The sequence below is a fragment of the Anomaloglossus baeobatrachus genome, chromosome 1 (genome assembly GCF_048569485.1).
Source record: "Anomaloglossus baeobatrachus isolate aAnoBae1 chromosome 1, aAnoBae1.hap1, whole genome shotgun sequence".
Classification (NCBI taxonomy): domain Eukaryota; kingdom Metazoa; phylum Chordata; class Amphibia; order Anura; family Aromobatidae; genus Anomaloglossus; species Anomaloglossus baeobatrachus.
This window is the reverse complement of record NC_134353.1, coordinates 448542737-448567685: the sequence shown is the minus strand read 5'-3', so window position 1 is coordinate 448567685 and position 24949 is coordinate 448542737. Positions and strand designations below refer to the sequence as shown.

Sequence of the window (24949 nt, the reverse complement as noted above, 5' to 3'; positions counted from 1 at the left end):
CCAATATTGTAGCACACAACTCTCTTGATGCCTGTGTAGAGAACGGTTTGTTCAGAAGTGCCCATGTCCATGCGGCCACATGAAAGCTCTGAAGCTCTCTCTTGCTTCCAGATTTTTAAATATGATCCCATTGCGATCCCAACTTGAATTTTGGTACACATGTGGCCAGGAGCTTAGCAGGCATATGTGCATTTTTTTTGAAATTTTTAAATTAAACACTTTTTTTTTTTTTCGGAAATTTGTTTTAAAACTTTGCGTTTGCACGGGTAAAATATTAACAAAGCTACTCTTGTGACATATCTGGTGAAGGCTTGTATAGTTAGAGTAGAATGGTGTTTATTTTGTTTATCTTTTTTCTAGCTTGAGTTATGAGGAGAAATGTAAAGGCAGGCAACACCGAAATTCGCACTTTCCCCAAACTTTGAAAATCAATTAAAAATAAAAAAATATCTAGAATTTTTTTTTCTTTGCATTCACTGACACAAATAACAAAATCTCAAAAGAATTAAAAATATGGAGGTAAAAATCATTGGTTCACTTGACATGGAATGACCCAGTTACATAGTGTAAACAAAAGAAAAGTGTTAATATCTCAAGAATGGTATCAAATTCTAATAGCGCATTTTTTTTAATTTACTATTTATGTTAAAATAACGATCAAACAATATTCATCTATGAAGATAAGAATAACTGTAGACAGTATCACAGCATCTCCCCTCAATCTCCTCCATTTGTCTGATTAAGTCCTGTGTAACATTGAGGAAAGTACTAATTGAATGGTTTGTCTTTAACAGCGACAAGGAGTTGGAGAGCCCAGTGTCTACCATGCGGTGGTGGTTATATTTTTGGAGTTTTTCGCCTGGGGATTGCTGACAACACCCATGTTAACGGTAAGAAAGTTAGAGTATGATTGAATACTAACAAAGGGGGGATTGCTCGGCACCACCTGGATTATTAGACAAATCATGTGCCATGTACCTATCAAATCACCTGAACACACACAACATGGCACAAAGAGGCACCAGACTTATGAATAATAAATAATTAATATGGAATAGACCTTGATGTGTACAAAAAATACAATATTTATTTATTTATAAAGGGTGGCAAAACACTCACAATTTTAAAGTCATTTAAAATCAGACATAAACACTGCCTCCAACATGGGACATATGAATTGCATAGACAAGCATATTGAGGGTAAACACAACAATACTGCACCCTATCTGGGTATTCTTATACAACATCAAGTATATACTCCATCTATGCTAAAAATGTGCTTGTATTGCATCAAGTTGTTACTGGATATCCTGAGACTGTCACCAAATGGTATATAACAAAGGCTAAACTAGCCAAAAATAATAACAATGAGTCCAAACAGTCGCTGAGGAAAGTTACCAAAAACTGCAATACAAGGTCCCGGAGTCACAGTGTGAGAGCCCGACGCGTTACGCCAGTCACGCTGGCTTCATCAGGAGACTTGCGACATTGAGCACAAGCACATTTTTAGCATAGATGGAGTATATACTTGATTTTGTATAAGAATACCCAGATAGGGGCAGTATTGTTGTGTTTACCCTCAATATGCTTGTCTATGCAATTCATATGTCCCATGTTGGAGGCAGTGTTTAATGTTTGTCTGATTTTAAATGATTTTAAAATTATGAGTGTTTTGCCACCCTTTATAAATAAATATTGTATTTTTTTGCACACATCAAGGTCTATTCCATATTAATTATTTCTTATTCATAAGTCTGGTGCCTCTTTGTGCCATGTTGTGTGTGTTCAGAGTATGATTGAATGTTAGAATTCCTCTGCTGTCAGGACATACTGAAGATTAAGTGTTGTCTTGACAGGTTCTGCACCAGACGTTTCCTCAGCACACGTTCTTGATGAATGGTCTGATCCATGGAGTTAAGGTGAAAAACATGGCTGGGAGTATACCGTATCATTGACTTTCATGTAATATATTTCATGAAATATAGTGGTAACATCACTAATAATGACTAATAATTTGTTTTCCAGGGTCTTCTCTCCTTCTTGAGTGCCCCCCTCATTGGAGCATTGTCTGATGTCTGGGGCAGAAAGTCTTTCCTTCTTCTCACTGTTTTCTTTACATGTGCCCCTATACCTCTACTGAAGATAAGTCCATGGTATGAATGAGTAGAAGCTTGGTACCAATAATCTTTTTGGGTGCAAGAGCATGTATTTCATCGATTTCTGTTTATAATAAAATTTGGAAGTTGTGGTATATTTTATGTATGAGGCCTAAGCCACACGGCGAGAAAATCTGTGCTAGTGGAGTGCGATAAAACATCGCATTCCAGTCAGACCAATTCTAGCCTGTCCACCTAACAATAGCCTCTTCTTAAGAAAAATTGATTCCCACCTAGTACTTATAAAGCCTACAATGAACATACAGGAATCCAATAGACATTTTTATATTTCAAAAGTGAAAAATATTTTTATTTTAAGCATAGTGCATAACAATATCATGTAATTTAATGATAATAAGACAACACATTGATGGATATGGGGGGATACGTATAACCGCACCAAATAAAGTAATGGTCTCAGGCCAGTCAGTGATCAAATCTATGTTATTTACAAGGACACAGTCAATACCTATTTTTTAGCGATCACAGGGGAATTTGTGTTAGATAATAGACATTCATATGTTTAAATGTATCCATAAATAGATGCTACTTAGATCCTTATACCTAAATCTTAGGACAAGATGTAACAATGTTAAGGTTAGTGACCATAGGCCACATATACACTATAAATGGATACCATTCAATGCACATATGTCTAACACTCAAAAACTCCCTCACGATTCAATGCCCAGTGGCTGTAATCAGTATTTACCTGAGGCCATGTTGGAATATGTAAAGTAAATCACCCAGTGGTCGGTGGCTGTCACCTAAACCTCTACGCGCGTTTCACCGCTCTGGTTTCGTAAGGAGGCTTGCATATGATGTAGTGACGGCACCTTTTAAAGATCCCGTGATCAGGTTCAGCTGCGTGCGCCTGGTAAGGTGTTCTGGTCGCGCCCACCCATGATGCACACTCCGTGAGCCCGTCGCCTGTTGAGCGTGTCATCCGTCACATGACCGCACTAGTGCGGTCAGGGATCACATGACACGGAGCCGGCAGGGAGACCGGATGTATCATCCAGTCGCCATGCTGACCCTCTGTCAGCAACTCACCCACGGCCGTGTACAGCGCATGGAGCCAGAGCATCCTCCCGTCAACGCACGCACACCAAGCCAGACCACTGGAAATATATTATGAATCTATCATACCACGTAAGTTTCCCTATTAAAGATATTAATACATAATCCAACATTCATAGCCCAGTTTGTATGTATCAAATTAATCACCCTGAACATGGCCATGAATTAACAAATCCTGAAACAATGAATCAAGATCAAATATATATTTTATAAATTTTAAAAATTAACCTTCATGACATTTCATAGTACATGTACAGTACAGACAAAGTTTGGACACACCTTCTCATTCAAAGAGTTTTCTTTATTTTCATGACTCTAAAAATTGTAGATTCACATTTAAGACATCAAAACTATAAATTAAAACATGTGGAAGGAAATACTTAAAGTGTGAAACAACTGAACATATGTCTTATATTGTAGGTTCTTCAAAGTAGCCACCTTTTGCTTTGATTACTGCTTTGCACACTCTTGGCATTCTCTTGATGAGCTTCAAGAGGTAGTCACTGGAAATGGCCTTCCAACAGTCTTGAAGGAGTTCCCAGAGATGCTTAGCATTTGTTGGCCCTTTTGCCTTCACTCTGCGGTCCAGCTCACTCCAAACCATCTCGATTGGGTTCAGGTCTGGTGACTGTGGAGACCAGGTCATCTGGCGTAGCACCCCATTACTCTCCTTCTTAGTCAAATATCCCTTACACAGCTTGGAGGTGTGTTTGGGGTCATTGTCCTGTTGAAAAATAAATGATGGTCCATCTAAACGCAAACCGGATGGAATAGCATGCCACTGCAAGATGCTGTGGTAGCCATGCTGGTTCAGTATGCCTTCAATTTTGAATAAATCCCCAACAGTGTCACCAGCAAAGCACCCCCACACCATCACACCTCCTCCTCCATGCTTCATGGTGGGAACCAGGCATGTAGAGTCCATCCGTTCACCTTTTCTACCAAGACACAGTGGTTGGATGCAAAGATCTAAAATTAGGACTCATCAGACCAAAGCACAGATTTCCACTGGTCTAATGTCCATTCCTTGTGTTCTTTAGCCCAAACAAGTCTCTTCTGCTTGTTGCCTGTCCTTAGCAGTGGTTTCCTAGCAGCTATTTTAACATGAAGGCCTGCTGCACAAAGTCTCCTCTTTATAGTTGTTCTAGAGATGAGAAGGTGTGTCCAAACTTTTGGTCTGTAGTGTATATAGTTCATTGTAAGCAAGAATAACATTTCTCATATGTAGTGCTCATGCTCAAAATATTAACTAGTGGGCATATGACATGCTGGGTTCCTTCAGGCATACATCTCCCAGGGGATTCATCATTCTTTATACGGTGGTTTTTGCGAGGTTATACTAGTCATTGGGAACTAAAAAGATCAAAGATAGAAAAATATTTTAAGTTAAAAAACACATAAGTGATGAAAACAAGCATTAAAATTCGCGCTAACCTGATAGATAGCATGCTGTTATTGTAATGCGAGACTCTTTTCACTCGCACCCATTCAAGTGAATGGGGAGAGAAAAATTGCACTGCACTCGCGGTACACCGGTGTACCGCGCGTGCAGAGCGAGAATCGCAATAGCCGGCTACGGAGGAGAGAGGGAGAGAAATCCCCCCCCCCCCCCCGCAGCTGAGGTCCGCTCGCATAGTCTGAACTCAATCGCTGGGATACTAGCATGACACTCGGCTCCTGCTGTGCTGCCAGCGCGAGCCGAGTGTCATGCGAGCATCGCACTAGTGCCCCGTGTGGCCCTGGCATAAAAAGGGATTAACTTGAATTTTTAAATGAGTAAAATTGCAAAGTGGTTGTAAATAAAAGCATCTTTCCGAGAGGAGGAATTTTTGATGTGATCGTGTACGGCTTATTTTCTTAAGCTATTAGCCCCCCTGCAGGTTCAGAGTGGCCGTTTACCTAGATAAGGAGCGCTTGAAGCTTGCAGGGTCTATGCAGTAAACCAGCGGTCCCAAACCTGTGGCTCGGGAGTCACATGTGGTTCATGTGCTTGTGCTGTGTGACTCGGTTGTGTAGCAGCTTGATACTTTAGCACCAGATACGGTGCAGACCAAAAGTTTGGACACACCCTCTCATACAAAGAGTTTTCTTTATTTTCATGACTCTGAAAATTGTAGATTCACATTGCAGGCATCAAAACTATGAATTAACACATGTGGAGTGAAATACTTAACAAAAAAGTGTGAAACAACTGAAAATATGTCTTATATTCTAGGTTCTTCAAAGTAGCCACCTTTTGCTTTGATTACTGCTCTGCACACTCTTGGCATTCTCTTGATGAGCTTCAAGAGGTAGTCCCCGGAAATGGTCTTCCAACAGTCTTGAAGGAGTTCCCGGAGATGCTTAGCACTTGTTGGTTCTTTTGCCTTCACTCTGCGGTCCAGCTCATCTCAAACCATCTCGTTTGGGTTCAGGTCTGGTGACTATGGAGGCCAGGTCATCTGGCATAGCACCCCATTACTCTCCTTTTTAATCAAATAGCCCTTACACAGCCTGGAGGTATGTTTGGGGTTATTGTCCTGTTAAAAAAATAAATGATGGTCCAACTAAACGCAAACCGGATGGAGTAGCATGCCGCTGCAAGATGCTACGGTAGCTATGCTGGTTCAGTATGCCTTCAATTTTGAATAAATCCCCAACAGTGTCACCAGCAAAGCACCCCCACACCATCACACCTCCTTCTCCATGCTTCACGGTGGGAACCAGGCATGAAGAGTCCATCCGTTCACCTTTTCTGTGTCGCACAAAGACACAGTAGTTGGATCCAAAGATCTCAAATTTAGACTCATCAGACCAAAGTACAGAATTCCACTGGTCTAATGTCCATTCCTTGTGTTCTTTAGCCCAAACAAGTCTCTTCTGGTTTTTGCCTGTCCTTTAGCAGTCAGTGGTTTTTTAGCAGCTATTTTACCATGAAGGCCTGCTTCACAAAGTCTCCTCTTAACAGTTGTTCTAGAGATGTGTCTGCTGCTAGAACTCTGTGTGGCATTGACCTGGTCTCTTATCTGAGCTACTGTTAACCTGCGATTTCTGAGGCTGGTGACTCGTATAAACTTATCCTCCGCAGCAGAGGTGACTCTTGGTCTTCCTTTCCTGGGGCGGTCCGCATGTGAGCCAGTTTCTTTGTAGCGTTTGATAGTTTTTGCCACTGCACTTGGGGACACTTTCAAAGTTTTCCCAATTTTTCGGACTGACTGACATTCATTTCTTAAAGTAATGATGGCCACTCGTTTTTCTTTACTTAGCTGCTTTTTTTTTCTTGCCATAATACAAATTCTAACAGTCTATTCAGTAGGACTATCAGCTGTGTATCCACCAGACTTCTGCACAACACAACTGATGGTCCCAACCCCATTTATAAGGCAAGAAATCCCACGTATTAAACCTGACTGGGACACCTGTGAAGTGAAAACCATTTCCGGTGACTACCTCTTGAAGCTCATCAAGAGAATGCCAAGAGTGTGCAAAGCAGTAATCAAAGCAAAAGGTGACTACTTTGAAGAACCTAGAATACAAGACATATTTTCAGTTGTTAAACACTTTTTGGTTCAGTATTTCATTCCACATGTGTTAATTCATAGTTTTGATGCCTTCAATGTGAATCTACAATTTTCAGAGTCCTGAAAATAAAGAAAACTCTTTGAATGAGAAGGTGTGTCCAAACTCTTGGTCTGTATTGTATAACAAAAAGATATGTAGGTGTCCAGATGGTGACTTTTTTGAGCATCCACACACAGAAGAGCAGATCTATAATCAAATATACTGGAGAAGCAGGAAGGGGCAATAATATGGTAAGCTGACAGAGAGGGGCTTGAAGCTGGGCGCATTAGTGTGATGGGAGTGCCTGACACAAGAATACCAAATGGTGGGAGCTCCTGGATGTAAGTATACTGCCTAGAAGGATAAGGGGACACATGTTCTCAGTTGGTTTTGTATTGGAATGATTTAGTTGTCATGTCTTTGGTAATGAGGTACTTAGTTCTACCATTGTGTGGGATTGCAGTGCTTGATGGTGCTTGCGACAATCTTTGAGCTCAGTGTGGTTCTCAAGGTAGTAAAGGTTGGGGACCACTGCTTTCGAGCCTGCTCGTGCTGTCTCCTGTCAGAATCCGACCAGCTACGGTCTGCCTTTGCTTCTCCCATGCTGCAGAGACAAAGCTGTCTCTGTTATCTGCCTGGATATGCATTCAATTCAGACCAGCTTTGCACCATGTAGCTGGTCTGACCTGTCAACGCTCAGAGCACACTGGCAACCAGGAAACCGGAGCAATGCATTATTGAAGCAATAATATCAGACAACCCCCTATAGCAATGAACACTAAATATTATTAAAGGGAATCTGTCAGCAGGATTTCACACCCTAAACAATGTGCATGTACCTATTTCAAAGACAAGACCAGGAATAGCTTTCCATTACTGAGAAATCAGATTTTTAATTGATATGCAAATAAGGCTTTAGTTTTGAACGCTCTGTCACTCCAGCTCTATTCCTCACCCAGAACCACCTCCTTCTGCTTGACTGATGGCTCCTTTAGCTCAAGTCACGCAGCATGATGGCTGTCATTTACACATGAGGCGGTAGGGAATAGAGGTGAAGTGACAGAGGCTTCAGAACTACAGCCTCATTTGCAAATCAATTGAAACTGACTTGTCGAGAATGGCCTGGCCATGTAACTTTGAAAGAGCTACATGTGCATCTAGTTTTGAAGCTGACATTCTGCTGACAGATTCCCTTTTAAATGCTATGAGATGCCATGCGGAGACCGTATCTATCTGCCCGGCATATTTATTGTGGAGTTTGTACTGGGTCCATGTTAGATCACAGCCACTATATGCAATAAAGCTGTATGTTGAGTTATATTTCAGGATAGAAGATGTACTCTACATATTCACACCATGTTGCATGTGTATTTGACCTATCTATGGGGTTTAATGGGCCAGACAGATGTCGAGTGTTATTTCTCTGTTGGCCAGAGGTGGAAGCCCCGTCCAGCCATCTCCCTTCATAAATCCATTCTAGTTTTTACATCTGCAGTCTTCTCCAGGCTTTCTGACACTTCAGAGAGCCAGTGTCATCACACGGCGGTGCTGCTGCTTCACAGTCACTGATTTGTATTGGGGTTATAGTTTTGGTCCATAAGATCTAATGCCATTTCTGTTGAGTATTTCTGTATGTATGCTGTTATTGAAAGGAAGGTGGGGGTTTGTGTGGTTTTTTTTTTTATATATAATATATATATTATGACTTCTGCTTGTGATGTGTGGACATTTATATGTTTATAATAACAAAAATGAATCTCTTCCTACTGTGGAGAGGCAAACCTGATTTTGTTTTCTATGTTTTCCCACAGGTGGTATTTTGCAGTGATTTCTATGTCAGGCGTCTTTGCTGTTACTTTTTCTGTGATTTTCGCTTATGTGGCAGATATTACCCAAGAGCATGAACGAAGCACAGCTTACGGATTGGTGAGTACCTTATGTCCTGCATTTTTCACTTCCACAATTTATTTTTTTTCCTTTTTGTATGACATTAACAATTACCCAACATTGGATGTACTGGTACATTCTATTTTCCAGGGTATTTCTGCAAATGAATGTACTGTACCAGTACATCCTGTCGATTTATGTAGTCCCAAGAGTGGTGCGTGCACCATCGACATCGGGAGCTCAGCTTAAAGAGAACCTGTCACTGGATGTTCATAATACTCGCCTAACAATCGGTGCAGAGCAGACTGGTCAGATGGGCTTCTCCGTTCTCCGGGTCCTGTGCCTCCTCTTTCGGCTATCTTTGTCCTCTTTCGGTAGCTAGCGTGGATGACTCGTTCTACGTCATCTACACTAGCCAACAGTTAGGTCCTGTGCAGGCGCACTTTGATCTGCCCTGAATCGCATTTGGGGGAACTATCCTGAACAATGGGAAATTATTTTCTGTAAATTACCAGAAACATTAGGACAATGGGGAATTGTTTTGTGTAACTTCTTACACACACACACACACACACGTGCATATTCAACAATTCCCCTTTACAATCCCCCGTTATCAAGAGCACATCAATTAAATTTGAGGGAAGTGATGGGCTGAGATCTATTTGCCCATACAACCCTATTTTGAACTGGTAACAGTTCAGGATGGAATGAAGGATAATTCTGCACTTAGCTACTTGGACATCACCCCTCATGGCCATCACTTTTTCCCTGCCCATCCCCGTAGCCCAACGTCTCCTGCACAGAATACACTGTCATTGTTTTTCTTGGTTGAAGCTCTTTGTTGTCTCTATTTTGCTCTCTTGTCGTTGCCAAGCTTTAAGTATCCGCCTATCCCAAAGTTGTTTTGTTTTTTCCAGTTTGACTGATCAGACTCTGGATTGACTTCACTCTCAGTTCATAGACCCACATAGCGCCTCATTTTTGGGGTACAATCAATCGTGGAATGGCATCCTTTCAGCAGGGGCACAATCTGCCTCCTACACATCTTTAATCTTGTGTTGGTTCAGGAATGAAGCTGTTTGTTGTCTTTTCTCTACTGTCGTGTCATTGACTATCTTAATTTATCCACATATACAAAAGTCGTCTTTTTCCAAGTTTAAATAGTCAGATTCTGGAATGGCTTTGGGATCTCCTAGCAGATTCAGAACACGAAATGAATGCTGTTATGGTTAGGATAAAATTCCTCTAGCATCTCCGGACAATTTGGCAGATTCAAAGTGGTGTGATCCCTTTCCCGCCTATCTTCATATCCCCAATTGTCATTCTGACCCTGGAAGAGTCTGCTACCTCAGTACTCCATTAGTGACATGTCACTTCTTAGAACGCAGCGCTTCGGGCAGCAGCCGAAGCGCTGCGCTCCAAGACGCCACGTGCGCATGGCCCCTGCACAATCTCCATAGACTGTGCAGGGGACGCAGGACGCATGCAGTTACGCTGCGCTACAAAGCGCAGCGTAACTGCATGTATGTACGCAACGTGCGCACATAGCCTTAGTGTTTTGAGTGAATTTTAGTGAACGTTCCAACTCTCCCGTGCTGTCTGGAGACATGGACACTGTTGCCACTGTCTCCTATGCCATTCCCAAAATACAAATCTGTTTCGGGGGCAAGGTTAACTTGCTATTCGTGCCAGACCGAGACAGATTACAATTGACTTTTTGCAAATCTGCAACGATTTGCGTCTGTTGCAGCTAGATCCTCTGTAAGTGTGTTAACCAGTCATGAGTTGATGCAGCTCTGTTCTTGAATTGATTTGATCTCCGTGTACAGTCAGAGGAGCTCTCTGTCTGTGTCCGAATAATAAGTTTCTTTTTCCAAGGATCTAAATTCCAACACACAGATTTCCCTACCCCTCTTGTCTGTACCTGGGCCCTTTCTTACAGTTGTGTTTCTAGTGTGTGTACTTGTTTAACAGGAACTTGTCACCATTTTTTCGGCCTGTAAGCTGCGGCCACCACCACTGGGCTCTTATATACAGCATTCTAACATGCTGTATATAAGAGCCCAGGCCGCTGTGTAGAACATAAAAAACACTTTATAATACTCACCTAATAGTCGTGCTGCGGTGGAGTTGGGTCAGATGGGCGTCTCCATTGTCCGGTGCCACCTCTTTCGGCCATCTTTGTCTTCCTTCTTCTGTAGCCAGGGTGCATGACGCGTCTCTCATTCACACTCGCCGGCGTTGAGGTCCTGCGCAGGCGCACTTTCATCTGCCCTTAGCAGGGCAGACCAATGTATTGTAGTGCGCATGCGCGGGAGCGGCGAGTGTGTATGACTTAGGATGTGTCATTCACACAGGCTTCAGGAGGAGGATGAATATGGCCGAAAGAGGAGGCACCGGAGACGCCCATATGGCCCATCTCCACCACAGCGCGACCATTAGGTAAGTATTATAAAGGTGTTTTTTTTTATATTCTACACAGCGGCCTGGGCTCTTATATACAGTTACAATGCTTATATATGTTACAATGCTGTATATATGGTAACAGGATCCCTTTAATGTTCTCCACACAACAATGGCAGTGTAAGCTATCCAGTGTGGAAACGTACTCTGCCATTCTTGTTCTAGCAAGTGTTTCCACGTATTCTGGCTTCCAAATGGTGTCCTACAAGGTATGCACTAGTTTGGCCAGCATTTGGAGGGTGATTGTTTGTTTTGTGGAAAATGCTTTTACTTATACGTAACTTGTCATGTATGTATGCTTGGTCCAGCAAAGAGGACCAGAGTGTCTCTGCAGACGTGTATGTTGTGGGAAGTATAGGGTTGAATGTGCTATTTTTAGACAGATGCTTTAATGTGGAAAAGCTCTTGTTCGGTGGCCATCTCACTCAGTGTCTATTCCTCCGTCCTTTCTGCGCTGCTTAGAAAAGATCCTTTTCGCCGGAATGCCTTTTTTTTCCCGACCAGACGGATTTCTAAGATCAACCTGAATGTTGATTGTATTTGAACAATGCCATTCAACTCTCTACCTCATCGTCCTCCGTGCGCGTTGTAGAGAGCGTACAACGGAATCAGGAAAAATGTTAACACATGACTAAATCAAACCAAAGATTGGTTTTTCTGTGTTTTTAGATTTTGTCGCATAAATAGCCCATGTTGCAATACTGTATCACCTGTCTGAACTATCAAGACTTTGAATGCACAGAATAACACAACCCCTGTGTACCCCTGTCCGCATCCCTCCAGCCTGATCATTTCACCGATGAGGACCACAAATCATAACAGAGCAAAACACGAAACAAATTCCCAACAATGGGGCTGACTCGCCAGTGTTAATGGCGATATTTTGCATCTACGGGTGTATTGAGCATGATAAAAAGTACCAGATTATAAAGAAAATATTGCAAGGGCAAAACCGGAATAGTTGGGTAAGTGAGGTGATAGGCTAGCCTTAAATGTGTTTCTAGGGCACGCTTAAAGTTGAGGGTATTTTGAATTAAGCTAATTATTCTGGATAGTGAGTTCCAGAGAATTGGCGCAGGTCGTGAGAAGTCTTGGAGACGGGAGTGGGAGGTACAGTTTATAGAGCAGGGGTCTCAAACTCTGCTGGGTGTATGGGCCGCACAGAGAAAAAAAATAATTTGCAGGGATGCTTTCTTTCTTTGTCGCTCCATTGGGAGACCCAGACAATTGGGTGTATAGCTATGCCTCCGGAGGCCGCACAAAGTATTACACTTAAAAGTGTTAAGCCCCTCCCCTTCTGCCTATACACCCCCCGTGCTCCCACGGGCTCCTCAGTTTTTTGCTTTGTGCGAAGGAGGTCAGACACGCACACACAGCTCCACAGATTGGTCAGCAGCAGCTGCTGACCATGTCGGATGGAAGAAAAGTGGGCCCATATAGAGCCCCCAGCATGCTCCCTTCTCACCCCACTCTTGTCGGTGGTGTTGTAAGGTTGAGGTATCCATTGCGGGTACGGAGGCTGGAGCCCACATGCTGTTTTTCCTTCCCCATCCCCCTTAGGGCTCTGGTGGAAGTGGGATCCTATCGGTCTCCAGGCACTGAGACCGCGCTTCATCCACAACTCCTGTGGAGCCTGCTGGATAGGAGCCGGGTATCGTTCAGGGACATGGCCCTGCTACTTGGAGGTACTCTGTATCCCGGTGGGGACCGCGCACAGCAACACTCCAGCTTTGCTGGGTGTGCTAGTGCACCGGGGACCACGGCGCTGACCGGGTTAATATGTGCCATTACACACTCAGCGTTGCTGAGTGTGTTTATGTATAGGGACTGCCGCACTGACCGCCGCGGCCATGGAAACACTGCGGCGCGGCTGGGACTTTAGTGCGCCGGGGACTTTCACGCCGGCCGCGCTTTTACGGCGGCCGCGTTTATTACTAGAGTCCCCGGCTTTTTGCGGCCTAGTTTCCTTTCCTCCCGCCCACAGCCCTGACAGGCAGGGGAAGGGCGGGACGCTGCACAGAACGAGCAGCACTGAGGGCTGGAGCATGCTTTGCATACTCCACCTCCCTCACTGTGCACAGTGCGGGCACCAGTTCCCGCACTTTCTGGGTCACGCCCACGGCTCCCTCCTCTCCTCAGGACGCCGGCAGCCATTCCTGTCAGCTCCTCGGACGCAGCAGAGGGGGACAAAGTCTGGGAGACCCAGGCAGGGACTCTGGTGGCCTCACAACCGCTTTAGGCGGGTGGTAAGCAGCACCTGTGGTGCTAGCCCCATTGTGCAGTAGTGTAACATTATATGTTTATGATATATATGTTTTACACTGTATGGTGCACAGTTGATTTCTGGCTATATACCCTATTGTGTTACTCAGGGAAGATAATAGCATGGCGCCCACGAAAGGCAGGGGTGCCAAAACACAGGCTTATTATGTTGCCTGCGCCGCATGTACGACCCCGCTACCGGCAGGTTCCACTGACCCTCATTGTGTGCACTGTTCGGCCCCTGTGGCACTTACTCAGCCGGAGCCTCTGCTAAGAGGGGCCCATGGGGAGCCACCTGCTAACACTGTTCAGGTGACGGGGACGGAGTTTGCAAAACTCTCTGAGACTATGGCTAAGATACTAGAAGCCTTGCAGTCCAGGCCGATATCTCAGCACAGGGACTCTGTTGAATCTTTGTTCCCTGGCCCACCTCAGCTGGACCAACAATGTCCTCCCGGGGTATCTCATGGATCCCAGGCTGAGGGTTCTGACACAGACCCCAGCCCCAGACCGACTAAGCGAGCTCGCTTAGATTTTCCCTCGACATCATCATATTGTGCAGGGTCTCAGAGGGGGGAATCTCTGGTTGATGATGCGGAGACAGCTGATCAGGATTCTGATCCTGAGGCCGCTCTCAATCTTGATACTCCGGACGGGGACGCCATAGTGAACGACCTTATTGCGTCCATCAATCGTATGTTGGATATTTCTCCCTCAGCTCCTCCGGTGGAGGAGTCAGCTTCTCAGCAGGAGAAATTCCGTTTCAGGTTTCCCAAGCGTACACCGAGTATGTTTCTGGACCACTCTGATTTCAGAGAGGCAGTCCAGAATCACCATGCTTGTCCAGATAAGCGTTTTTCTAAGCGCCTTAAGGATACACGTTATCCTTTTCCCCCTGACGTGGTCAAAAGTTGGGCTCAGTGTCCCAAAGTGGATCCTCCAATCTCCAGACTGGCAGCTAGATCCATACTTGCAGTGGAAGATGGGGCTTCACTCAAAGATGCCACTGACAGGCAGATGGAGCTCTGGTTGAAATCCATCTATGAAGCTATCGGCGCTTCTTTTGCCCCAGCGTTCGCAGCCGTATGGGCGCTACAAGCTATCTCAGCAGGTCAAGCGCAAATTGACGCAGCCACACGCACGTCCGCGCCACAGGTGGCGTCCATAACCACTCAGACGTCGGCATTTGCGTCTTACGCTATTAATGCTGTCCTGGACTCTGCGAGCCGTACGGCGGTTGCAGCCGCCAATTCGGTGGTACTCCGCAGGGCCTTGTGGCTACGGGAATGGAAGGCAGATTCTGTTTCCAAAAAGCGCTTAACCAGTTTGCCAATTTCTGGCGACCGATTGTTTGGCGAGCGTTTGGATGAAATCATCAAACAATCCAAGGGAAAGGATACATCCTTACCCCAGCCCAAACCGAACATACCCCAACAGAGGAAGGGGCAGTCGAGGTTTCGGTCCTTTCGGGGCGCGGGCAGGTCCCAATTCTCCTCGTCCAAAAGGCCTCAGAAAGATCAAAGGAACTCTGACGCATGGCGGTCTAAGTCACGTCCTAAAAAGGCCACCGGAGGTGCCGCTACCAAAGCGGCTTCCTCATGACTTTCGGCCTCCTCACTCCGCATCTTCGGTCGGTGGCAGGCTCTCCCGCTTTTGCGACGCCTGGCTGCCACGGGTAAAAGACCGTTGGGTGAGAGACATTCTGTCTCACGGTTACAAGATAGAGTTCACCTCTCGTCCCCCGACTCGATTCTTCAGGTCATCCCCGCCTCCCGAGCGAGCCGAGGCTCTTCTGCAGGCGCTGGGCACTCTGAAGGCAGAAGGAGTGGTGGTCCCTGTTCTTCTTCAGCAACAGGGCCACGGTTTTTACTCCAACTTGTTTGTGGTCCCAAAGAAGGACGGGTCTTTCCGTCCTGTCCTGGACCTGAAACTTCTCAACAAACACGTAAAGACCAGGCGGTTCCGGATGGAATCCCTCCGCTCCGTCATCGCCTCAATGTCCCAAGGAGATTTCCTTGCATCGATCGATATCAAAGATGCTTATCTCCACGTACCGATTGCTCCAGAGCACCAGCGCTTCTTGCGCTTCGCCATAGAAAACGAACACCTGCAGTTCGTGGCACTGCCGTTCGGCCTGGCAACAGCCCCACGGTTTTTCACCAAGGTTATGGCTACTGTAGTAGCGGTCCTCCACTCTCAGGGTCACTCGGTGATCCCTTACTTGGACGATCTCCTGATCAAGGCACCCTCTCAAGAGGCATGCCAACACAGCCTCGACGCTACCCTGGAGACTCTCCAGAGTTTCGGGTGGATCATCAATTTTCCAAAGTCAAATCTGACACCGGCCCAATCGCTCACATACCTTGGCATGGAGTTTCATACCCTCTCAGCGATAGTGAAGCTTCCGCTGATCAAGCAGCGGTCACTACAGACAGGGGTACAATCTCTCCTTCAAGGCCAGTCACACCCCTTGAGGCGCCTCATGCACTTCCTGGGGAAGATGGTGGCAGCAATGGAGGCAGTTCCTTTCGCGCAGTTTCACCTGCGTCCTCTTCAATGGGACATCCTACGCAAATGGGACAGGAAGCCGACGTCCCTCGACAGGAACGTCTCCCTCTCTCAGGCGACCAAAGCTTCCCTTCGGTGGTGGCTTCTTCCCACTTCATTATCGAAGGGGAAATCCTTCCTACCCCCATCCTGGGAGGTGGTCACGACGGACGCGAGTCTGTCAGGGTGGGGAGCGGTTTTTCTCCACCACAGGGCTCAGGGTACGTGGACCCAGCAAGAGTCCTCGCTTCAGATCAATGTTCTGGAAATACGGGCAGTGTATCTTGCCCTGAAAGCGTTCCAGCAGTGGCTGGAAGGCAAGCAGATCAGAATTCAGTCGGACAATTCCACAGCGGTGGCATACATCAACCACCAAGGCGGCACACGCAGTCGGCAAGCCTTCCAGGAAGTCCGGCGGATTTTGATGTGGGTGGAAGCCACGGCCTCCACCATCTCTGCAGTTCACATTCCAGGCGTGGAAAACTGGGAAGCAGATTATCTCAGTCGCCAGGGCATGGACGCAGGGGAATGGTCCCTTCACCCGGACGTGTTTCAGGAGATCTGTTGCCGCTGGGGGGTGCCGGACGTCGACCTCATGGCGTCCCGGCACAACAACAAGGTACCGACGTTCATGGCACGGTCTCAAGATCCCAGAGCTCTGGCGGCAGACGCCTTAGTTCAGGATTGGTCGCAGTTTCAGCTCCCTTATGTGTTTCCTCCGCTGGCACTGTTGCCCAGAGTGTTACGCAAGATCAGGGCCGACTGCCGCCGCGTCATCCTCGTCGCTCCAGACTGGCCGAGGCGGTCGTGGTACCCGGATCTGTGGCATCTCACGGTCGGCCAACCGTGGGCACTACCAGACCGACCAGACTTGCTATCTCAAGGGCCGTTTTTCCATCTGAATTCTGCGGCCCTCAACCTGACTGTGTGGCCATTGAGTCCTGGATCCTAGCGTCTTCAGGGTTATCTCAAGACGTCATTGCCACTATGAGACAGGCTAGGAAACCAACGTCCGCCAAGATCTACCACAGGACGTGGAAAATTTTCCTGTCGTGGTGCTCTGCTCAGGGTTTTCCTCCCTGGCCTTTTGCCTTGCCCACTTTTCTGTCCTTCCTTCAATCTGGACTGGAAAAGGGTTTGTCGCTCGGCTCCCTTAAGGGACAAGTCTCAGCGCTCTCTGTGTTTTTCCAGAAGCGCCTAGCCAGACTTCCACAGGTACGCACGTTCCTGCAGGGGGTTTGTCACATCGTTCCTCCTTACAAGCGGCCGTTAGAACCCTGGGATCTGAACAGGGTGCTGATAGTTCTTCAGAAACCACCATTCGAGCCAATGAGAGATATTTCTCTCTCACGCCTTTCGCAGAAAGTGGTTTTTCTAGTAGCAGTCACTTCACTTCGGAGAGTGTCTGAGCTAGCAGCGCTGTCATGCAAAGCCCCTTTCCTGGTTTTTCACCAGGACAAGGTGGTTCTGCGTCCGGTTCCGGAATTTCTCCCTAAGGTGGTATCCCCCTTTCATCTCAATCAGGATATCTCCTTACCTTCTTTTTGTCCTCATCCAGTTCACCAATGTGAAAAGGATTTGCACTTGTTAGATCTGGTGAGAGCACTCAGACTCTACATTTCTCGTACGGCGCCCCTGCGCCGCTCGGATGCACTCTTTTTGTCCTTGTCGCTGGCCAGCGTAAAGGGTCACAGGCTTCCAAATCAACCTTGGCTCGGTGGATCAAGGAGCCAATTCTCGAAGCCTACCGTTCGGCTGGGCTTCCGGTTCCCTCAGGGCTGAAGGCCCATTCTACCAGAGCCGTGGGCGTGTCCTGGGCTTTGAGGCACAAGGCTACGGCTCAGCAGGTGTGTCAGGCGGCTACCTGGTCGAGCCTGCACACTTTCACGAAACACTATCAGGTGCATACCTATGCTTCGGCGGATGCCAGCCTAGGTAGACGAGTCCTTCAGGCGGCGGTTGCCCACCTGTAGGAAGAGGCCGTTTTACGGCTCTTACGAGGTATTATTTTACTCACCCAGGGACTGCTTTTGGACGTCCCAATTGTCTGGGTCTCCCAATGGAGCGACAAAGAAGAAGGGAATTTTGTTTACTTACCGTAAATTCCTTTTCTTCTAGCTCCAATTGGGAGACCCAGCGCCCGCCCCTGTTTTTTTGTGTACACATGTTGTTCATGTTGAATGGTTTCAGTTCTCCGATATTCCTTCGGATTGAAGTTACTTTAAACCAGTTTATAATTATTTTTCCTCCTTCTTGCTTTTGCACCAAAACTGAGGAGCCCGTGGGAGCACGGGGGGTGTATAGGCAGAAGGGGAGGGGCTTAACACTTTTAAGTGTAATACTTTGTGCGGCCTCCGGAGGCATAGCTATACACCCAATTGTCTGGGTCTCCCAATTGGAGCTAGAGGAAAAGGAATTTACGGTAAGTAAACAAAATTCCCTTCTTTCATGACAAACTGACATTTTTATTGGTACCATTTTTCTTTTCTTTTTTTTTTTTTTTTTTACACACGCCTGTGGATCACTGTTTTTGAACCTGTTTCACTTGCTTATTATAACAAACGTGCACGTTTTTTGTTTTTAAAAAAAATATTTATATATGTAATACATTTTTGACAGAAAAAAAAGTCATGCCTTATTTTATTCATTTTTTTTTTTTTAACCCATTTTATCCCTTTCTTGTAACTAATAATGTTACATTCAGCACCATATAGTAATTTTGGCCAACATTTTTTAATAATGTTCCCATCCTATAGTAATGTGCCCATCCTTGTCCCCATCCTATAGTAATATGCCCTTCCTTGTCCCCATCCTATAGTAATATGCCCTTCCTTGTCCCCATCCTATAGTAATGTCCCCAGCATTGTCCCATCCTGTAGGAATGTGCCCATCCTTGTCACCATCCTATAGTAATATGCCCATCCTTGCCCCATTCTATAGTAATATGCCCATCCTTGTCCCCATCCTGTAGTAATATGCCCATCCTTGTCCCCATCCGACAATAATGTCCCCAGCATTGTCCCATCCTGTAGTAATGTGCCCATCCTTGTCCCCATCTTGTAGTAATGTCCCCCTCTCCCTGTCATGTCTCTCCTCCATAAATAGAACATTTGGTAGCTGCTTCCAATCAAAAAGCTGCTCATTTCACAAACTTTACTTGCTTGTATTTCACTGGCTTTAATTTGTGTAGGAAAATCCTAGCGATTGGTGCGCTTTAATGAGAATTGATGGGTTTCTGGAAGTAGCAGGGAAGGAGTTAAATGTATTATTACACGATGGGCCTAGGTTAGGGGAGACCTCACCTGCGACTAAGAGAAGGAGAATAGAGAGAGTGAGCAGATGGTTAAAGGGACACTGTCATCAGGTTTTTGCAGCATGATGAAGGAAAAGAGACCCAGATTCAAGTGGTGTGTCACTTGCTGAGCTGTTATAGGGTATGTGCGCACTAGGCGTTTTTTCACGCTGCGTTTTTGTCTCAAAAAACGCACCCGCGGCTTAAAAAAACGCACCCGCGGCTAAAAAAACGCATGCGTTTTTACCGCGATTTGGTGCATTTTTTGCTGCGTTTTTGCTCACTGCGTTTTTAATCAGTGCACAATGCCATTAAAGATTGTTGATGAAAAAAAAAAAGCTCTGATGTCATTTCCTTCTTCAAAATGTTCATTGTATGCAGGAGAGCAGACAGCTGCAGAACTAGTGTATGCAGGAGAGCAGACAGCAGCTGCAGAACTACAAGGCTCAGCATCCTCCATCCAGGACTGTATGCAGGAGTTTTTTGCCCAAACAGAAAAAAAAAATGACATGGGCTTCGCTATATTTTTGTATGCTAGCCAGGTACAGCAGGCAGCTATTGGCTGCCCCCAACCCCCAGCTGCCTATTTGTACCCGGCTGGGAATCAAAAATATAGGGAAGCCCTTTTTTTTTTTTTTTTTTTTTTTTTATATTTCATGAATTTCAAGAAATAAAAAAAAAAAAATGACATAGGCTTCGCCCAATTTTTGAGTCCAGCCAGGTACAACTAGGCAGCTGAGGATTGGAATCCGCAGTGCAGAGTGCCCATGCTTTCTGGGCACCCCCACTGCGAATTGCAGTCCGCAGCCACCCCAGAAAATGGCGCTTTCATAGAAGCGCCATCTTCTGGTGCTGTATCCAACTCTTCCAGCTGCCCTGATGCCGGGTGGCTAGCTGGGTAATAATGGAGTTAGGGCTAGCTGTATATTATCAGCTGGCCCTAAGCCCGAAATTCATGGTGTCACGCCAATATTAGACATGGCCACCATGAATTTCTAGTAAAGATAAAAAAACCACAACACACAGAAAAATATTTTTATTATAAATAAAACACAACACAATTAGTGACTCCATCTTTATTAAAATATAGAACCCCCTCCGCAGTAATCCTGGGTCAAGGGTCCCGCGCCGTCCAATCCGGATCCAATATCATCTGATCGGTTTGCTGGAAGGCAAAGCGATCAGATGATGTGTCAGGTTCTAGGGGATGAAGCACATCACACTTCAGCTGATTGTATAAAAGCCGATTATACAATCAGCTGATGCATCACTGCAAAAAAAAAAAAAAAAAAAATACTCACGTCTGTGCTGATTACCGGCAGCTCCTGCAGCGATCGGATGAGAGTCTGATCCTGTCCCATCGCTGCAGGAGCTGCCGGTAATCAGCTGATGAAGTCTCCTGACGGCAGGATCAGCTGATAGCCGGCCGGGCGACACCGCGAGAATTACGATCAGCTGATGCGTCAGGTGACAGCATCAGGTGATCCACCGCCAGGTCCTGCAAGCTTCGTACGTGCCCCGGGGAGACTGCACACAGCCAGAGCGGTGGGACCGGGACAGGAGCGGGCATGGCATCGGGACCCTGCAGACAGGTGAGTATATATGACATTTTTTTTTTTCTACTGTTCACTTTTGTTTTCGCCGCTGCCTCCACCTCCCGCCCGGACATGGCGCCGCACGGAGCTGACATGCACAGGACGGGAGGTGGACGCAGCGGTGACAGTACCGGGAGGATTCATGCTTCTGTGTTTACCAACAGAAGGAATCCTCTTCCTGTACACGTCACTTTACTGCCCACCCCTTGCGTTTATAGCTGCGTTTTTAGTCATAGAAACGCAGCTATATGCGTTTTTCATTGCGTTGTTGAACATCTCATTAAACTCAATGGGTGAAAAACGCAGTGAAAAACGCAGAAATAATTGACATGCTGCATTTTTGTGGTCACCTCAAAAACGCAGCTACAAAAAAACGCTGTGTGAGGACAGCACTTCTGAAAACCCATAGACATTGCTGGGGAAGCAATGTCACTGCGTTTTCAGCACAAAAACGCGGTAAAAAACGCCGCTAAAATCGCAGCAAAAACGCCTAGTGCGCACAAGGCCTTAGTGTAGCTTTTATAAATCACTGTTTAATTATCAGGATATTACCATTAGAGGACAACTTGGCCTGCTGCATGAGCTCGTTATAACCCTTCTCTACATTCAAATAATGTTAGATCTGCAGCAGAGAAAATATTGATTTTATTAAAAAGACAGCAAACAGCTCAGTAAGTGACACATTGCTGGAATCGGGGTCTCTGTCTACATTATGCTGCTCTCAGATGAGGTAGCAAAAATCTGGTGACAGTCCCTTTAAGTGGTTTGTGAGAGCGTCTCTTGTATTGTATGGTGGAAATGAATCTATCTTTTGTGGTATAAGAATGTAAAAAGAGCATGAGGGCTGTACACGAGAGTGGAGTAGAGAGGGGCTGATATAGATTGTGTGTGTGTGTGTGGTAGAGATGAGTGATGCAGCTAGAACATAAATAATATAAATACATAGGGTCAATACATTTAGCAGCAGAACTGGTCTAAGAGCAAGTTTGTTTGTCTCCTATAACTTGCCTGTCTCTCCTGCCCTGTCCAACTGCCATGTGTAACTGCTGGATACATGTAAAAATCTGGCACTTGGATAAAATCTTCACCAGTGCCGCTCTCCTTATGTATCTAAATATATAGGGAGGTTTGTGCTTAGATTTAGGTCTAATTCAACTTAACTCCTCAATCTTAAAACGTGGATGTGGAATTGAAAATTGTGGGTTTTTTTTGTCTGCTATAATGTTGTTTTAGCACTAAAATTGTAATTTTCACAAGGCATAATAGGCAAAAAGTTACCCATTAATTTGTTCTATAATTTTCCCCGAATGCGATTATAGCCCATATGTGGTCAAAAACTGTGGTTTGGGCACATAGCTCTCTTTCCAAGCACTGCCATTTGAGTTTTGCAGTGTAAATTTTTCTGGAATAGATTGTAGATGCCATGTCACGTTTGGAGAGAACCCATCATGCCAAAAAAAAAGCAAGACCCCTCCTCCCATACATGACAACATTTTGTAAACTAGAGCCCTCAATAATTTTATGTAGTGTATTACTGAGTATATTTAAACTACAGGTGATTCACACACAGGTGTCTGTGCTTTTTAATGCGAGCTCTTGCGGCAGGCGCGCATTATTCCTCGCACATGTCTGCTGGTCTAATCAGCAGACATGTGCAGGTAACAGGTTCGGGTGGATCTCTGAGCGCCTGTTAACCCCTTAGATTGTGCTGTCCTCGTATTGCGATAATGGGGTGCCAGTGGGTTTCCGTGACAGCATGGGGTCAGATGATGACCTCTGTTGTTGTAATAACTCCTTTCCTGTGAATGCTGGCAGAGCGCCAACATTCACAGGAGATAAGCATTTCTACTGATCAGAGCGGCACTAAAGCATCACTCAGATCAGCTGAAGTGATCAGACGGTGCAGGCATAAAGTCCCCTAAGGGGACTAGTAGAATCAATATCAATATGGTTTTAAAAATTGGAAAAAGAAACAAAGTTCAAATCGCCCCCTATTTGCACTATTGAAAATAAAAAAAATATATACATATTTGGTATCGCTGAGTTCAAAAATACCCGAGCTATCATAATATAAAATCAAATAATCTGATCGGTAAAGGGCGTAGTGAGAAGAAAAATCAAAACCTTGCATTTATCAAAAAATGGTACAATTAAAACGCCAGCTCAAGATGTAAAACGTAATCCTCACTGAGCCTCAGATCCCAAACAATGAGAACCCTACAGGTCTAAGAAAATGGCCACAAAAGCGCAGTTCATTTTATTTTTTTATTGATTGATTGATTGCTTTTTTTCCTACAAACTTCAAAACTTTTTTTCACCCCTTAGCTAAAAATAAAACTATACATGTTTGGGATCTATGAACCCATACTGACATGGGGAATCATATTGCCAGGTCAGCTTTACCAAATAGTGAACAATGGTAAATAAAAAAAACCCAAAACAATTGTTTAATTTCCAATGCAATATGTTGTAGAATGTATGGTGTTCTTCACACAGAAAATAAGCCATCATACTGCTATATTGACGGAAAAATAAAAAAGTTATGACCCCTGGAAGAAGGAGAGGAAAAATGAAAATGGAAAATTGCCCAGGGATGCAGAGGTTAAGGCTTGTTTTTGCAGGACAATTTGGTGTTTTTATTCGTACCATTTTTTTTTTATTTTATTTATATTTTTTAACCCTTTTATTCTTAGGCAATTTTTTTTTGTTTTTCATTTTCGTTTTTCCTCCCCTTCTTCAGAGAGCCGTAACTTTTTTTTTTTTTTTAAATTTTTTTATTTTTCCATCAATCTTGCCATATGAGGGCTTCTTTTTTTGCAGGACGAGTTGTACTTTTGATTGAAACCATTAATTTTACGATGTAGTGTACTGGAAAATAGGAAAACGATTCCAAGTGCGGAAATATTGCAAAAAACATTGCTATTGCATGATTGTTTTGGGGGTCTTTTATTTACAGTGTTCTCTGTATGGTAAAACTGATGTCAGTGTGATGCCTCGGGTCGGTATGAGTTCATAAATACAAAACATGTATACTTTTACTTTTATCTAAGGGGTCAAAAAAAAAATTCAGAAGTTTGTAAAAAAAAAAAAAAAAAAAAATTAGCGCTCTAGGGGCTTTTTTCTGAGACCTAGCGTTCTCAGTTTTTGGGATCTGGGGCTCAGTGATGGCTTATTTTTTGCACCTTGAGCTGACATTTTTAATGGTTCCATATTTGTGCAGATGCTATGTTTTTATCGCCTGTTATTGCATTTAAAAAAAAATAAAATTGGCTTCAACCAAAATAACGTAATTTTGGCGTTTTGGAATTTTTTTCTCTCCACGTCGTCTACCGATCAGTTAATTGATTTTATATTTTGATTGATTGGGCATTTCTGAACGCGGTGATACCAAATATATGTATACTTTTTAAAAAAAAAATAACGATTTTATTTTCAGTGGGGTGAAAGGGGGGTGATTTGAACTTAAGTTTTTTGTGTTTTTTTTTCTTCATATTTTTAAAAACTTATTTTTTTTATGTATAATAAAATAATCTTATGTATAATAATTATTTTTATAGCTCTCTTCCATGGCGCTTTACATACATCAGTAACACTGTCCCCATTGGGGCTCACAATCTGAGGTCCCTATCAGTATGTCTTTGTAGTGTGGGGGAGAAAACCGGAGAACCTGGAGCAAACTCCTTGGAGATATTGTCCTTGGTGAGCTTTGAACTGAAGATCCCAGCGCTGCAAGACTGTAGTGCTAACCACTGAGCCACCGTGCTGCCCTATAAGTAAATATAATTCTAAAGGTGCTATTGACATAAATTTCTCTATGAATAACAAGCCATCCAATCCACACAGGAAGGAAATCAAACCATAGATTCCATAAAAAAAAGTTATGTGTAATAATTAGAAATGACGCAGGGAAAAAGTATTGAACACGTGGAGAGGAGCAAGAAGCCATACAGTCATGACATCAGCTGAACTGTATTAGTAATATCAAATGGTTTACCTGATGAACCCAAAAGAAAAGGAAGCGATCAGACATCCTAATGCAAAAGTGATTCATTATGGGTATAAAAGGGTGTGAAAGTGGGAATAAAAGCACATAAAAAAAAAATGGGTGCACAGATCCCAGATAAGAT

General features: G+C 44.6%; 1 protein-coding gene across 1 annotated transcript in view; it reads left to right on the top strand.

Moving 5' to 3' along the window:
• Positions 1 to 24949, top strand: part of LOC142317024 (hippocampus abundant transcript 1 protein-like) — a 118314-nt gene that overhangs the window by 28599 nt on the left and 64766 nt on the right. The window contains exons 2-5 of the mRNA XM_075352912.1: positions 795 to 890; positions 1857 to 1919; positions 2026 to 2153; positions 8588 to 8702. Coding sequence (XP_075209027.1) covers positions 795 to 890; positions 1857 to 1919; positions 2026 to 2153; positions 8588 to 8702 — 402 coding nt within the window. The remainder of the gene's footprint in view (positions 1 to 794; positions 891 to 1856; positions 1920 to 2025; positions 2154 to 8587; positions 8703 to 24949) is intronic.